General features: G+C 34.1%; 2 protein-coding genes across 2 annotated transcripts; one reads left to right on the forward strand and one right to left on the reverse strand.

Moving 5' to 3' along the window:
* Positions 1-1,137: 1,137 nt before the first annotated feature.
* Positions 1,138-1,677, forward strand: LOC127121641 (secreted RxLR effector protein 161-like). The gene has a single exon (XM_051052097.1). The coding sequence runs from the start codon at positions 1,138-1,140 to the stop codon at positions 1,675-1,677; it is 540 nt and encodes a 179-aa protein (XP_050908054.1).
* Positions 1,678-8,673: 6,996 nt separating this feature from the next.
* Positions 8,674-17,464, reverse strand: LOC127117630 (uncharacterized). Its single transcript, XM_051047702.1, has 7 exons — positions 16,765-17,464; positions 15,843-16,224; positions 13,849-15,230; positions 13,492-13,605; positions 12,559-12,713; positions 10,019-10,118; positions 8,674-9,077 (listed from the first exon to the last, which is right to left on the reverse strand). Exons 1-6 carry the CDS (start codon positions 17,167-17,169, stop codon positions 10,070-10,072), a joined length of 2,487 nt encoding a protein of 828 aa, XP_050903659.1. The 5' UTR covers positions 17,170-17,464; the 3' UTR covers positions 8,674-9,077; positions 10,019-10,069.
* Between the last annotated feature and the right edge of the window lie 225 nt (positions 17,465-17,689).

A 17,689-nucleotide genomic window follows, 5' to 3' on the forward strand; every position in this document is an offset into this window, starting at 1 on the left:
AAGGTGTTTAGATCCATAGCACATAGACATGTTCCAGATTAGCTGATAAGAAAGTTGAATGATAAGTCGAGTCAGATGATCCTGGTAGGTATCATTCGACTGGTGGATACAAATTATTCGACCCAATGAACAAGCAAGTCGTGATCAGTAGGGATGTGATCGTAGATAAGCTTAAGGAGTTAGATTGGAATAAGAACCTTAAGAAATATTCCGTGAGAATTTTGTGTGATGAACCAACTAGTGAAGTTGTTACAGAAGTTCGACAAGAAGTTGTTAAAAGTCAAGCTAGCACAAGCAGACGTCAGAAAACAAGAAATATGCCTCAAAGGTTGCAGGAATGTGTAATCACATCAGATGATGTGGTCTATGATGAAGGTGAGTTGGTACACTATGCCTTCTATGCAGATACTGAGCCAGTCGATTCAGTTGAAGCATTGAAAGACTCAAGATCGATGAAAGCTATGGTGGATGAGATAAAATCCATAGAAGACAATGATACATGGGCGCTAGTCGAATTTCCAAAAGGGAAGAAGGTAATTGATGTGAAGTGGATATACAAAGTCAAACTGAATTCGAAAAGCGAAATAATTCGACACAAGGCAAGAAGCAACGGTATTTCTTCAGAAAGAAGGAATCGACTATGATAAGGTATTTACACAAGTAGCTAGAATCGAAACAATCGGGTTGATTGTTGGTCTAGCCAATACACATAATTGGTCTATGTGTCATATGGACGTGAAATGTGCATTCCTAAATGGTCCTATTGACGAAGAGGTGTATGTAACATAACCACTTGGATTTGTGAAATAGGACCATGAAAGGAAAGTATACAGACTGCATAAAGTCTTGTATTGACTGAAACAAGCTCCAAGAGCCTCGAACAAGAAAGTAGATGACTTTCTAAGAGAGAAAGAGTTTGGGAAGTGCACGACTGGGCATGGTGTGTATGTCAGAAGAAGATGGAGTGAGTTTCTTATATTATGTCTCTATGTCAATGACTTGTTGATAACAGGCCGTTGCAAGAAGGAGATCAAATATTTCAAACATGACCTAAGTAAGGAGTTTGAAATGTCAGACTTGGGAAATATCTCATACTTCCTTGGTATTTAATTCTACAAGAGTAGTATAGGCTTAATAATGCACCAAATAAGATATGCATGTGAAATACTCAAGACATTTGAGATGCAAGACTGCAACCCAACTTCGACTTCATCTGAGTCCAGATTGCAACTGTCGAAAGACTCAGATGAAGATGATGTCGATCCAATGCAGTACAAAAGACTCATTGGGTCACTTAGATGTCTCTATCACACAGGGCCATATTTAGCCTATTGTGTAGCCATGATCAGTAGATTCATAGAGAATCCAAAGGTATCTCATCTTGCAGCCACCAAGAGGATACTAATGTGTCTCAAAGGAACACTCGACTATGGTATTTTGTTTCCTTCAGTCGATGAAGGAAAAGAATGCAAGCTTGTGGGCTACACTGACTCTAGTTGGTATGGTGATGTTGAATATAGAAAATTAACAGTAGGATATTTGTTCATGTTAGGTGGTGTGTCATTTGCATGGAGTTCGAGAAAGGAACCAGTGGTAGCTTTATCATCATGTGAAGCTGAATACATAGTAGTTTCTCTATGTACGTGCCAAGTAACATGGATGATGAATCTAGTCTAAGAATTTACAGGGAAGAATCATTGAGCAATGACCATGAAGATCGACATAATGTCGGCTATCAACCTGGAAAAGAATTCGATAGCACGCGGAAGAAGCAAACACATTGAAATTAGGTTCCATAACCTGAGAGAGCAGGTAGCAAGTGGAAAGTTAAGCCTGGAGCATTGCAGATCAGATAATCAGATTGCAGATATAATGACGAAGGTTGTGCAAGTCGAATTGTTCAAGATATTAAGAATAATGATGAATGTAGATAGCTTAGACAAAATGAATTAGGTGGTGTGTTAAATATGTAATTCGTTGTGTCAAAGTTGAAATGGTGTGTTTGTATTCAACGAGTGTCGAAAGGTGTTTTAGTGTGTGTCGAAATAGCATGCGCCAAACAGATCATGTATTAACTGTATTTGACTGAAAATCAAATACAGCTTGTCGAAGCATGCAATCGAAGCATGTGGTGGTCGAAGAAGTCGACAGAGTCGAAGAAGCTTGACTTAGTTGAGTTTTAGTTGAGTTAGTTATTTTTTTATTATTTGGAGTGCAAGCAATCTCATATATAAATAGAGTTCATTTGTATCAAGTTTTGTAGTAACATTGTGTAGTTTCAGAAATCACAATCATGATTAACACGCATTGTAGCAAACACCTTGAGTGCAGCTTGCACAGTAATACATTCATCTTTTTCCTCCAAAATTTCTCTTTTCGCTCACTTTCAATTGTCTTGTTTTCTTCTTTTAATTCCATCTAGAATCGTCTTGCAATTAATGAGTGATTATTTTCACCTGAGTGAAGATTGAAAAACAAGAGGCGTGATCAATCAAAAATATTGAATTTTGTTCATTAAGATTGATTCGATTAACTTGAAAATTAAAATTTTTCTAACAAAAAGTATGGTATTGCCCTACTAGCCTGTTTTAAAGTCTGTTTTCAATTTTGGGTAAAGGATACCCAGCGTAGGCAACAAGGGTCATATATGGTGCTCCTGATTCAGAAGAAGTGGAAATTAGCAAGATGGAGAATTGTACGAGAATGTGTCAATTACGGTGAGAGTTGTATTTTATTTCATTATATTTGAAGCTAAAATTTCTCTATAGTTTCAATATTTATGGTGTACATGCACGATGAAAAATAAATAGATAACAAAGAAAAATATGTTAGGAACTTAGAGTCATAATCATTAAATCACGGTCAGCGAAATTTTGACTCGAATCTACATGTCAAAGTATTTGTGTAAGATTTAATGTCAAATTTTTTAGCCAAATGGATTAAATAATTATCAATAAAAGATAATCACGATGTAGATATCCATAACTTTGAAAGATCAAAATGATGCTTCTAAATTTATGATTTTGATGTTAAGGATAACAATCCAGATGATAAAAAATTGCATCATATTTAACATGTTTGAATTTATAATTTTTCACTTTTCAACACTTAATGTGAGTTTTTTAAATCACTCAATGACATTCTTTTTAAACTAACTCTTAAAATATATTTTAAATGTTTATTTAGTATATGATTTGATGGGATGTGTATAAAAAAAAATTCAATTGGTACATAGAAATGCATTTTAGGTAAAGTTTGGAAATTGCATATTTTTATCGAGATTCGTCTTGTCTTTACGAGTTTATAGAGATGTATCTTCGATTTTCTTTTAGTTTTATTTTTCAGATATTTTAAAGATGTATCTCTGAAATTTATTTGATTTTGATATTGTTTTATGGTTTGTATTATAAGGACATAGGAACAATGATTGAAAACGAAGACAGGTTGATGGTGAATTTATTATGAGCGGACCTAGATGAGGCCCAAGAGGAGCTTGATTCCATGAGAGGCGCTTATGTCCGATTTTCATACTTGGCTGAGTTGTAAATACCACTCGGTTGCGGCATTAGAGGTCGAAGGTGATAATGACCAGGTCTTGTTCCACAGACAATTTGTATTGAGGTCATACTTCTTATACTTGGTTGATACAGCAATATTTGTGAAACAAAAATGCAACCTACATCGATGTAGTCTATGTGACATACTTCACTGATTTAGAATGGATCCACTAGTATAACTAGGGGCATGTGTTGGGTTTATCTCTACTCCAAACTAGGTGACGTTTGTCTTTGAAAGACAAAACAAATACTAGAAGATACGCATTGTTTACGGTAATTTATTTGCAACCTTTATTGCTACTAATATTTTCACAACGCTTGTGTTACACTTGTTACTCATATTTTATCTAAACCATTTTCAGGTGTGAATCATCTCTCACTTTTTTCGCATATTCGGGTGAGAACTTGAGATTGAGTACAATGAGGATTGACCTCGTGCTTGCACCTTTGTCCCATACATAGAGAATCAAGCGATAAAGTTGTACATGGTGTTTATTGACCATATTGTAGCATATGACATATGCTCATTATCGTATGATGGTCACCATCAGACGCGTCCTTTGGACGATATAGCCTTCTACTCTTGATAGTTGGCTTATAGGTCGCGTCTGATGTATCCACATTTGCGTGAGCGGGTCAAGCACCCATTCGAGTACCAATGGATGATTTTAAGATATCCCTCTGTATATGCTCCTTCGACAGTCCACCAGATAAATCTTGATTCCATACTCGATGATTTTTATAATCATTTAGTATTAGATGAGACACGCAGTGTGGCAGCGGGTGAAGCATGGTCTTATGAACCAGTGCTACATCCAATGGTTATATCAATTGCCACACCCTTACATGACACCAGATGTCGCAGAAGAAGAATCTAGACCTGCTCATCGGGAGATATTGGAATAGGAGCGGTTTAGGGATGACCACACAACATGTCTATTGTCGGTATGTCAGTGTATTGCACAGATTATGAGAGATGTCATATAGACAAGAGGCGTTGCGGAAGGCAATTGTGGCATGGACGCATTACATACCATCTTACGAGAGGCACATAATGCCTTGGGGTACATGCAGCGGAGGAGAAGCAAGGGGGTTAGAGATACCCAATATTTTATTTTTATTTGTATTTCTGTAACAATTGTATTGTGGTAACATTTGGATTACGTATCGTGGTAACATTTTACTTTGTATTATTGTTTGAATTTATATCAGACATTCATGAATTGCATTAGTATAATAGTGTTAATATATTCTTGATATAATCATCATTGAATCATCATCATTAGTATAATCATCATTGAATAAAAAAAATCAATTAAGAACACTTGCTGCCAAGGCAAATTTTCTCAAATGCTTTCAGAAGTTATTCTGAATAAGCATTTACGGGATAACCTCTAAAAAGTTATAGAAATGCATCTCCGATACATATTTTGACAAATATTGAGCCGATGGCTCATTTGGGAGCGTTGAGAGTATTTTAAATGCGTCCAAAGATGCATTTTAAAAATATGAAAGGGTAAATTCGAATTTTCAATTTATTCACTTTTATTCAATAGGATGGAGAAAGTAATACTCTTTTATGGTAATGAAAAAAAAAACCTTGGACTCATTTATTTTCATATACTCTATAGTCAAAGTTCTAAGATAGTGAATTATTAAGCTCTTATGTATGAATATGTTGACAAGTAAAAAATTAAAATTATATATATATATATATATATATATATATATATATATATATATATATATATATATATATATATATATATATATATATATATATAATCTTAGCTTTCACATAGGACATTCAAAATCTTAGGTACTTGTATATAAAATTTAAAAGAACGGCTAGTTTAAAATTTTGTTGATCTGTTACTCTTGAAAGGAACAAGTCTCCAAGAATGATTAAATTATGGCAGTTATTTGTATTAAAATTTTCAGACAATATGCTTGGTTTGTCAAGCACGACAAAGAAGAGTGTAAAACACATGTTTTGTTTTCACAAAAGGACATTTATGGAGTAGCTAGGTATAGTACATGTGCTCTCTTCGTTAATACAAAATGTATGTATATATAAATGAGAGAGTGTAATATAGGTTTTGTCTATAAGTATATCTCTATATATCTAGTGAACAAACTGATTGGCTACTATGCTGAGAGTGATCCTCAAGTACCAGACCAGACTGTATGAAATTGAGGATCGAGTCCAAATGTCTATAGGCAGATGTGAGAGTTCATCCGATGAACAAGTTGATTTCAAATTGAAGCAACCATCAATTATCTATCTATGCACAAGACTTCTTGATCAGATCTTGTATTTAATGATATTGGGAAAGATATGTGCCTGAAATGTAGGGGTTGAACTTTCTGCTAATTAATATTCCGCTAGAAAAAATATATAAATATATAGACTTGTATGATTCATCTGCTTCTTGCATCTGTAGCTATACGTTTCCAACGCTAGGCCTAGAGACTTGCCAAGCTTATTCAATTTGAAAATTTCCAGTTACATATTACAATTGCTTTGTGGATGGGCATTATTTTATCAATAAAGGTGGTGAAAAATCACAAATACTTCTAGATTTTTTAGACTTCAGAGATACATCTATATTGAATATCTCTAACGCTTTCCCGAATAAGTCATCTCATATTATCTAAAAATATGTCTGTAAGATCTATCTCCGTAATTACTCTCACTTTAAAATGCAATAAGTTTTACATATATGTATCTCCAAAATACACTATTTTAGCTCACAAATTTATAGTAACATATATAGAAACTTAAAGAAAAACATAAATTAACATCAAAACATGTAACATTAATAAATAATCATTAATATATATATCGTCGACTTCCAATTGTCGCATCCACTTCAATTAGACTATTTGTTTCGTAACGGTGAAATGTACTCCACACGACCTTTAAATCTTCATTAGTTTTCAACTCAAACTTGTTGAACTGAATTTTTCTTTTGTTACCTATCGAAATGAACAGTACTCGAACTTCACAACTCTTCGATTGTCTGAATATTGTAGGAGATTCTCCGATATGGATTTCAGATCTACAAGAGAGGTGTACTTTGTGACCCTAAATTCAAGTGAGGATTTTGTGTCGATAAAGTAGACAAACGTGACATGTCAATATATGTTCATTCTGGTGTGGTGTATTTTGTAAACAACATGAGATGTGAGGCCTCATATTTATACAAGTTTTAGATGATTATAGAACTTAGAAACTTCGGATATGTATTTTCGGACTCACCATATTTGTTTTCAACATAACGGTTTCTAGAGAGATGCATCCCCAAAATATCCTCTATTTAGTACTTTTTGTTGTTAGAATGGGGCTAATCTAATAATGCATCTCTAGATTCGCCCAATTGTTCATACTAAACATGTTTTATGCATGAACAAACTTGTTAAGATGTCAAAACATAAAGTTTTCTTAAAATGGACCTCAATTGTTATACAATTAATGTTGAATATATATTACATATGTATCAAATAGTGTCAACAATGGTTTGGTCCCTACACCAATTTTGACCATTTATCCATCTTCACTCTTGGTTTGTTTGAAAATATTTTTGCAATTGAATTCATTAATGTGGTATCGCGATTGGTTACAAAGACATTTGGTTTATTTTCTTGGTACTTCAATGTAGTCTTACACACATCCAAAGTCAATGTAACATTGTCCTCTTTTTCACTTTTTAAAAATGCAAAACCCGCTGAAAAAGTCATTTGCGTCAAAGTAACACCCAACAATTTTCAAATGTGAAAGTTTATACTTGTTTATTTTGTATGTTGAATCAATTATAAGCATAATATGAAATGTGTTGAACAACTTGAAAGAATTAGGATGAGTCCAAAATATATCTCAAACAGTGACTTCATTCTCACACACTATGTACCTAAAAATATAGTGATTATTATCTAGAAGTTTTAATTGTTGTTGCATTTCCTTCCTTGGTTCTTTTATCGCATTGTTGTTTACGCCATGAACATTGTATATTTCTTTGATATTTGAGACATTTTGAGGTATTTTTCATTTCAATGTTTCGAATATGTTTCTGGGTGCACCATATTAAATGTCATGTCAAAAATAAGTTGCTTCTCCTCAGGATTAAGGCGGCGTACAATGGAATGATCAAGTAACTTGTGAGACAAATAATGATTATGTATACCAAAAACAACGGTAAATTTCCATGTATTATTTGTCTTACATATCCATGAACCTTAAAATGACAATCATATTTTCTCGATTCAGAGTCATCCTGGTTTAACTTCTAAATAGGTTGTTAATATGTGACACTTCTTTCGTAGCTCATTGTTACAGGTCTTCTATTAGAACCATTAATAGACCTCCGAATTACAATACTGAACCCAAATTTGACGCCTTCGGTGTGGATTCATTGGAGTATAGGTTCACGCTCAACAAACTCTTGTTTAATCATAAATTATTCACAAACATCTACCTTGACAACAATCGGTTTAACATCTACCTCGACATCAACCGATTTAACAACATTTTTAGCATTCATCCGATTTAACAACATTTTTAGCATTCATCCGATTTAACATTCACATACATACTAACTTTAAAAAAAAATATATGAGAGTGCACCATATCTACAATCAAGTATAACAGAAAAACATATTTAATATTCTAATTTAAACAATCGGGAAGTATGTATCCGAAACACATACAACTTAATTTGGAAATGGATAAAGTAGTACCATGCGAATTTATAGTAAACGGATCAGGGAAGGAAAAAAATAATGAAGTGGCTTAGATAATCCATTATCGTAAAAAAGTGGTATATATTATTTATTTTTTATATAAAAAAAAATCAATTGTTCGTATTAAATGTTTCTAGATACATTGTTTATTCCTAAAATTAAAACAAAGTAATTTCCTTTATCATAATGCGTTTCATTCTTCAGAAACAAAAGAATATAAATAATACACGATGAATAGATAGATATTTGACGGTTATTCAAATACCTCATGAGCTAATATTATGGTCAAACTAAACAAGCAGAATTCTTTAAAACTTTCTACAATACCTGGCCCTATCTAAAAAGTATCATTCCTGGTCCTTGAATAGGTGTTCACTGATCAAAAAAATTCCCACGGATATGCTTTTCCAGAAGTGACTTTTGTACAACAAAATATTATACAACTCCAACAAAACTAAGGGACTACATTGATAATTTAATTTCAAAGATAAAACTGTGATCAGAGGACATAACGAGCCTAGATATACCAAAAAGAATTATACAAAATGAATATCTATAAAGAACAGCACTAATATATAGCTAGCTACCTTATAACTAAACTAAGCGGTCACAGCTTCTACGGCTACAGCTACATGTATAACATCAATGCAATTCAGGCTCCCCAGCTACACTTTTGCATAAATCAATGCTTCTGCAATTCGCCTTCAAACGGGTCTCACATGAACCGTATGCTAAATTATCCATAGGAGAAAGAAAAACCATTTGACACCATCCAAAAACCTGCATCAACACAAGAGGTACAAGAAATACTAAAACTTCCAAGTACGAGGTTTATTGATAACTCATGTTGTGCATGCTTCACTACCATATCTGATGTTACCATTAAAGCTTAAATATTTACGTTAGTCTCCCAAATAAGATAATCATGGCTAGCTTTTGGCTTCGTCTTTTACCATCTTCTCTGACTAGATCAATTGTGACCATTTTCAGAAAAGAGATGAAAAACAATAAATTTTTCAAGGGAAAAAAGCAATGATTTCCTACTTTAGTTTTGGGAGATTAAGAACATAATTATGCCTATCAATGCTATCATTAACCAGGGAAAGATGGTAAAAATATAAAATATATGAAGAAAAAGTGGTTCACCACTTAATGTACATGCAGTAAATACTAGTAAACTGTAATAAATGAATAAAGTGAGTTAAAAGTTTGTTGCTTCCACTCTCTGTAGTCTGTTCTAGGTCTGTTCCATGCTTGAATTGCTCTTCAATTCTACATTCATGGCCCTAAACTCACTCTTTCTATGTTGTACTTTTGGTTTCAATAAATGCAGATAGCAGTAGTACCGGTTTTTTCTTGTTGGAGTTCTTCTGTACCTTTGGTGGCGTTTTCAGATACCATATTTATTATATCTCATTCTCACGAAGTTTGATAGCATTAGGACAGCAGTTAGTAGGTTAATCATGTTTGCAAGTTATTATCCCATTAGATGAATAGCCAAATTTCTGTTTGAAACCACTCTGGCATTTTACTTGTTTACATGTCTCAACCATCTCAAATCTCCTATTAATATCTTGTCTGGGCTTCAATTAATTCTATGCTGCTTGGTTCATTATACTTATATGACTTACTGGGTTAGATTTGTCCATCCAGCAAGATACATTTGGCTAAAGAAAATCTCGATTAAATTTTTGGATAAATGCCAGGGGTCAAATACTCACCACAAAACTGCAATGTGTAGGAATTACAAAAACATGTATGTTCGAGACTGATCAACTGATAACGGGTTGAAATGACTTTTTGATTTCATCATAAAACCACCTGCAAAACAAGTCAAATCATCTTAAGAACCCTCCCAAAATAAGAACAAACAAAGTTGTGGTGAAATACTGAAATATTATTGAATATCTGAAAGAGTATAAGCACTAATAGGATATAGGACATAGACTGTGCTCCACCAAATAGAACTGATCAATGGATGTAATACAGTATAATAAGTAATAACTTATAATAAAAACTATATGACTAATAAATGATTTTATATTATATATTTTCATAATCTTATGTTTTGGATTGGACCATACTCATCCTAATAGAAATTGACTAGTAAGATAAAGGGTGTCTCTTCTTTATAAACAATTTATCTGTCTTGTCTCTTTTTAATGTGGAACTTTAACTTTTTTATAGTAAGCAATCTGATACCATCTCAAGTTTTGAATTGAGTCTAACTTATTTTTAAAAACCTGCTTCTAAGATGAAGAATCCCCGTTCTTGATAAACTACTTTTAATATGGGGCTCAAGTTGTTCCTATAAATAACTAAAATATCAATCATGTCAGATATGAATATGATGATGTCCAGATATATCTACACTGATACTGAATGCATGAACCTTAAAATAAGAATTAAACATGATTTCAAATACTAGAAGCTGAGCATCTAAACCATATAAACTGATGTACTGCAGTAAACAAAGGACGTGAGACTAAAGTATTTAACATGATATATTTTCTTAATAAGTCATATTGGCAGGCAGGCAGCATGGAAATATGTTTCAATTTCCTATTTTTATCACCACTTACAACAAGCCTAGTTGATAATTATAAATATATTTTTTTAGTAGGCGCACAATCCTATGCATAAAGTTTTTCTTAACCCTCATACCAACAGCTAGATAGATGTCATCTTAATAAGCTCTCATCTCCCCGTCAACCATAAGTAAATAGCTAACTGCGTGTATCAAAGTATGGAAAGTGCAAAATTTGACAACAGCTTTTTCCCATCTACCAAATCCACACCAAAGTACATAAATAAATGCGTCTACCCATTACAATATCAATTAGTCATTTAGCTATGCCCATCCAGTAAAAACATGTGAAAGAAACCCCAAATTCACATGGTTTTAACATCCACTAAATAAGCTTGAAACATAGTTGTCAATTCCAGATAGAGGAGCGGAGCGGCTGAACCCAGGGACGGAACTAGGTATAGGCTTATAAGGGGCTGTCACCACTGCCCCCAAAGAAATCCTTTTATCAGCATCTATATTGTATTGTCATGTACTCGACCACTCAACCCAACTGTTTTAAGCTGTCAAAAAATTTCTATACTACCCAACAACCAAAAACACTACCATTATCAATGGTTCAACACTAATAGTCTAACAATCATTCTTGTTGTTTAGCAAAATATTGAGGAAAAATAACCTTATATATAATGTAGAAAGTGGAAAGAACTAAATACAAAAATAACACTAAAAAATATGTTTGTATTGCTAGAAGCTTGGATAATTATATAGCCTGCTTCTCAAATTTATTCATGAATTCTAATTGAAATAATTAAATGGCATAAGAGGAGTATTCAAAAATAAATTTAGGCTACTCGGAGAAGTTAATTTCATTTTTATAGTTGTATCTATGTTTGAAGAAAACAATCTACAAGTTGGTATTGCTTATCTACTATGTCTTAACTTCACTCCCCTTAATACTATTTTCTGGGTCTGTCCATGGCTAACACCAAAACTGGGATGGCAGCCGGAGGGCAGAGTAGCCCCTATTTGAACTATTTTAAATATATATCTAAATATTTGTATACTAAATGTGTTTGGGTAATTATTTTTTACAAAAGCAAAATACAGTTTTTACTAAAATAGTATATTAATTTTAGAATTATTTAATTACGTTATTTTTTAATTTTTCACTATTCAAATAAGACATGACTACTTCATGGTTAGTTTGACAACTATGGGTTGCACAATGTTGCAGCAAAAGACATTAAATCCCATATACAAATTTATTCATGCAAAAGAAATAAGCCTTTAATTTTCATCTGAAGCACTTCATGACTCATGTATCAGAGAACAATATCCTAAACCCTAAGAATTAACTTCAAAAATTTACAGGAAAAAAAAAACTACTTCATTATGAAAATAACCACATCCACAATAAACAGGTAGTTTCATATTTTCACTAAATGCAGTATTCTGAATCACTTAATACAAAAGCACTAAATTATACATAGAGAAGAGTATCCAAACAAGGTTAACTTAACACAACCATTCCATGTTTCATAGTCACAAAATTTTCTCTACTTGTATTTTACCATATTCCATCCGTAACATGTAATTGCTATGATATTATAATATGCATGTAATGAATGTAACTATCTTTACTTGAAGTTTGAAGCGGGTGCGACAGGCACAAACAAAACAAAACAAAATGAAATAAAAACTGTTCAGAAAACAAAGGATAAAGAAACAAACCTGCAAAGGAAAATGGGCTGTACACTAACACTTGCTTCAATTCCAAATTGAGATCTTCTGTCATTTTCTTGTTTAAATTTATCGTATGGAAGGACTACACATGGACCTCGGATAGAGCTAGCCATTTCAATCCTATCACTATTAGATTCATAAACCTTCAAAAAAGAAAAAAAAAATGATATATCTATAAGAAAGTATCAAGCAACATCTGGTTCTAAAACGATAAATAAGATGTGTAGCATTATCATTTCACTGGAACACCAATCAAACTACTGTAGAGGTTACACTCAAACTGTTACTGAATTTGCTTTTGATATAACTGTCAGCCATGTGAATTTATAGCTATGAAGTTGTACAATTATAATCCCTTGATTATATGAACTAAATCTTACTATAATCTCTTCTGATTACACCAGAAATTATAACTGTATACTAGGGATTACTTACACAGAAGGAAATGAATATATCATCATATGATTCAGAACTAGTGCTGCTGACGTCCCAACCTTGGTGATAGGGTTTCTGGTTTGGGACACTACAGTGTTATCAGGCCCAACGATGTGAGCCATGAACCCAATTGGAATTTGTTATTGAATTTCCTCAAGAGATTAACACTCAGTCATAAGAACTTATAGAGAAATAGTTGTTGTACAATTATAATCCCTTGATTATAGGGATTCCATTTGTTCTATAAGCCTCCATATGGCATCAGAATTATATACAAAGAAATAGAGAGTTAGAGACTATTTGCGTATGTTGTATAGGTGTAGTGTGTGTATGACCAAAATCAATGTAACATTAGGGAAAAACTGATTGCTTAGATACCAACGACAAATTTTCACACTTGTGAGAATGAATTGGTATCCATTTAAGAGGCACCTTAATTTTATATAAAGATGTAGAAATAAAATAAAATAATAAAATAATTGTTACCTCATTGACTTCAGATATACAAGGATGACCAATATTTCCCGGCAAATCATCGGGAAAGTAGCACTTTGTTGCCTTTACCCACTTCATCCCAGTTTTAGAATCTTCCCACATGGACTGAAAATTAAATAGGAATAAATCTCTGTTAAAGTTCTATAAATTTATATAATGACACAATTTTGCACAGGGTACAAACCAGTTATTAATTAACTAAATCACAATAGAAACTGTAAAGCACACCTAAACCGGAAACATGGCTTTTTACTATTCATATGCCCTTTGCAATTTCATAGGTGAATTTATACAAGTGTGAAATAACCAAGTGCTAGATTACGATAGAATGCATGATAACTTGCTTGCCTGAAGTTTAGAAGGTGTCAGTTTGCCATGGTTGGATGTGAAAAAAGCATGACCATGCAGCCTATATGTTACTCCATCAATGCAGCAAGATTGGTAATACTTTTTCTCATCTACGAGTTGTACAACATCACCAATCCATTCAACAGCATGTGAGCTATCTGAAGATAAAGCAGAGTGCTGAATACCTTCAGTATTAGTTCCAGAACTTCCAACAGAAATTGGTTGTGCAACATCTAGATCATCGCTCTTGATATCGTGAGTTATATTTTCTCCTCCATGAGATTCCTTTTGATTACTATTCATAAAACTACTGCTATCATGTCTATCTGGTGATATTTCAGCATTGTCCTCTGACACTGCCATCTCAACATGAGAATCTTGTGATGATTGCAAATTTTCACATTTAGCCGGCTCGGATAATTTAGGAAGAGTTTCTGATTCAGAAGTATCTTTACAGGTCAAAGCCTTTGAATCTATCTGTTCAGCACAACTTTCACCCTGCAAGCCAGTGGAAACACTACAAGCTGCAGATTTCATAAATATGCTTGGATCAGGCTTCTCTTCAATGGTTTCAATGCTAGATGAAATGATGGAACCTTGTATATCTCTTGTGTGTGGGGTATTTGAGTCAAATGACGGCTCCGTACTGTGATTGGCACTGGAAAGAGTTGGGATAGAGTTTCCATTTGTTGTAAAAAATTGTGGGCTGACCTTTAGATCTAAGCTATCTGCTTTCTTCTCTGAAGATGGTTGAATACCAACTGTATTAGAGGGAAAACTTGGTGATGTAATTGAAGATCTCGTCACACGGCCATATTTTGGAGGCAAAGATTTTCCGCCGCTTAAACTCAAGCATCTCGTGCAGTGCCAATCAACTCTATTATGAATTCCTCTAATTACTGATGGCTGCAGGCACTTTAAGTGAAATCCCTTTTCACAAGCATCACAGAGAAGAACAGAATCAACCTCACTGACAGTGAGCTCACATGTCTGACATGTGAAAGCCTTATTCATATAATCCCTTGACGGAGGAATCCATGTGCGATGTTCAGGAAGCTTGGGTAGTAATAATTTCTGGACAATCTTTGCAATATCAGAGTGACTAGGAATCAAAGGAGGTTGAACCATGTTCCCACCCTGCAATGGCTGGTGTATACTAGACATATTTCCAGGTCCCGTTTGACTAATAAATGGTCTAATGCTCTGACCTGTTGCTACTTGTGGACCTGCCCTCGATACAGTTACATCAGCAGTTCCTTCCACCTTGGGAGGATTATGAGCAGGCACCTTGTTTTCTGATACACTTCTAGCTAATGACACAGGTTGAGTCTGTATTGACCATGTAGGAGCATTCACTAATGATTGGTTTGCCAATGAATTTGCTGCAGTTTAGAAAAGTTCTCAAATTCAGTTGCTACTTCAATGACTGAAATGCCATAAGATACAATTTTATGCATATTATTAAAAACATACAGCAGACTACTAGTATTGTAAACTACAAACAAAAGTAGGAAAATCCAAGTAGAAAGTTAAAACCCATACTTTTTCCAATTTCCATAACTTTCACCTAAAAATAATAAAAATTGAATAAGAGACAACTGAAAGAAGAGGGTCAGTCATTCAATTTCAGACTCTTGAAGAATAGGGAAACAATAACAATTTATGTCTGTTACAAAAGGACTATATCAACTCACTAACTTCAAAAGGACCTACATCCACACAAATCTAATGAACTTTCAGGTTTCTTTATGCATCATTGCATTCAATGTTCAATATAAAGGAGAAACTCCTGGAAGTAAATAATAACCAAAATATGTTAGCATTTATTTTTATAGAATAGAATCACAGCATAACAAAGTATGAGTCTGCACCACATGTTCAAATCATCATGCGGCGAGAACATATAGATATTGCACTATAAGTCAATTCATCAATAGAAAATGTAAGTCTGCCACCCCTTGGAATTTTGGATTGGTGAAAGCTGTGGAAATTACCTTGGACCTGAAGCACATAAGGGGCCCCACTCAGTCCTCCAGTAACTTTAAACTGTGGGTTTTCAACTCTAGGCAATCCTACAGAAGATGGATTTCTCCCCATGTGACTGCTAGGCATTACACCAGAAACAATGGGCGGTCTGACTTCATTGCTGGTTGACTGATATTGCAATGCTGCAGAAGATCCTGGAGAAAGATGGGGAGGAATAGACACCATCGAAACTGAAGAAGTTACTGCCATGTGGTTTGATTTATCAGATGAGAACGTTCGAACAGCATTTGTTGGAACACGATTGTCAACCATGCCACCGGTGTTTGTTTGCAAGGATTGAGATGTATATGTTGTAGAAGATGCAGATAATAATTTCTTTGATTCCTCCATCTAGAAATAAAAAAGATGGCAGAAGAAATAGAAAACAAATGTGAAATGAACTCATCAAAACACTTGCAATAGCTTCCTCATTAACATTACACGCATGCTATAAAAAAGAAACAAAAGCTATTATTTAGGTAGGAAGCAAAATTAAAAAGCATTTCACATTAGCAGAGTTCATCATCTTTCCAACAAACTCCACAAAGGACCTTCCCATTAAGGTCATATTAGATTAAATGAGTGGTAACAGGAAATTAACTGAAAGAAAAATAACAGTCTGCAATTGCGATTGCGAAAACAGACGACGACCGCAATTAGAGTCGCAACACCTGTACCAACCGAAATCGCAAAAGCCTTCTTTACATGACCGCAACGCGACCAATATTTAAAACCTTATGCAAGTAATTTAAGTATTAAATAATGCCGCTAAAGACATGCAATACAGTCAAAGACACTAATTTCCTTCTGATTCTACCAATCAATAATTCAAAAAACTATAGAGTTGCAAAAGTTGGAATTAATTGAGTTAAGAACTGAGAAGTTGAATACCTTGGACTTATTGAACGCATACTTCTCAGCAATGGACATCTTAGGAGTACGAAACCCTAACCTCTGGTCCCCAACCTTGGCGTTCAAACCGAGATCCTCAATAACGGCACCAATAGCTTCACGAGCAACAATATCCTTGGGAGCAATCCCCTGGCAGAGAATTGCGAGCTTACTCCGAGCCTCTCTCATGAGCTCAACCTCCACGTCAGTCGGATTCTTTCCACCTCGCATCTCCGCCATCGTTGATAAAACCAAAACAATCTCCGCCACTCGTTTCAATTCCGCCTCCGATTTATCAACTTCATCAACCTTCGCCTTCTTGCTACACGGTTCCTCCGATGGTTCTCCTCCTCCGTTCTCGACCTCCGGTGGAGGATCTACCGTCGGTTCCGTAACCTCGTCCATCGGAGAGAAACAGAAACCCTAGAGAAGGGAAAAGAGTCCGAGAGAGAGAAAGGGAGGGAAGAGGGAGAAGAGAGAAAGAGATTTGAAAAAATAAAAAGAAAAAAGAAAAACTGGAAGCGGTAATTAAATTATTATAAATATATGTATCGAGTTTTTTTGGCGGGTAAGTGTTTTTAGTGTGTTATTGAAAATTAGAGTTTGGGAGAGACGAAGAATTGGGGTAAATTGTATTTAGGTTATTGAGATTGAGATATTTGGGATGAGTTCGGTTGAGTAAGTGAAACAGAGCCAACAAGCGTGCGTGCGTAGCTAGAGAGATAAAAACTCGTTTATATATAACGAGCCAAGTTCCTTCGCTGGCTTGTCACGTGTTTTTTATTTAAATAATATAGTATTTATTAAGGAAAACAATGCCTTTTAATGATTATCTATTTTCGTTTTATAATAATAATAATATTTATTATTATTATTATTATTACGTTTATTAGTTAATCCAGTCAAAAAAATTAAGATAAGCTCA

Source organism: Lathyrus oleraceus, chromosome 2, assembly GCF_024323335.1.
Source record: "Lathyrus oleraceus cultivar Zhongwan6 chromosome 2, CAAS_Psat_ZW6_1.0, whole genome shotgun sequence".
NCBI classification, from domain to species: domain Eukaryota; kingdom Viridiplantae; phylum Streptophyta; class Magnoliopsida; order Fabales; family Fabaceae; genus Lathyrus; species Lathyrus oleraceus.

What these genes read in the sequence shown, in the direction of transcription:
- LOC127121641 (XM_051052097.1), top strand. Translation starts at nt 1,138, where the DNA reads ATGCACCAAATAAGATATGCATGTGAAATACTCAAGACATTTGAGATG.
- LOC127117630 (XM_051047702.1), bottom strand. Translation starts at nt 17,169, where the DNA reads ATGGACGAGGTTACGGAACCGACGGTAGATCCTCCACCGGAGGTCGAG. An exon ending in TGACACCTTCTAAACTTCAG is followed by an intron (nt 13,606 to 13,848) that starts GCAAGCAAGTTA and finishes TTTAATTTTCAG; the next exon opens with TCCATGTGGGAAGATTCTAA. An exon ending in CAGCCCATTTTCCTTTGCAG is followed by an intron (nt 10,119 to 12,558) that starts GTTTGTTTCTTT and finishes CTTGTTTTGCAG; the next exon opens with GTGGTTTTATGATGAAATCA.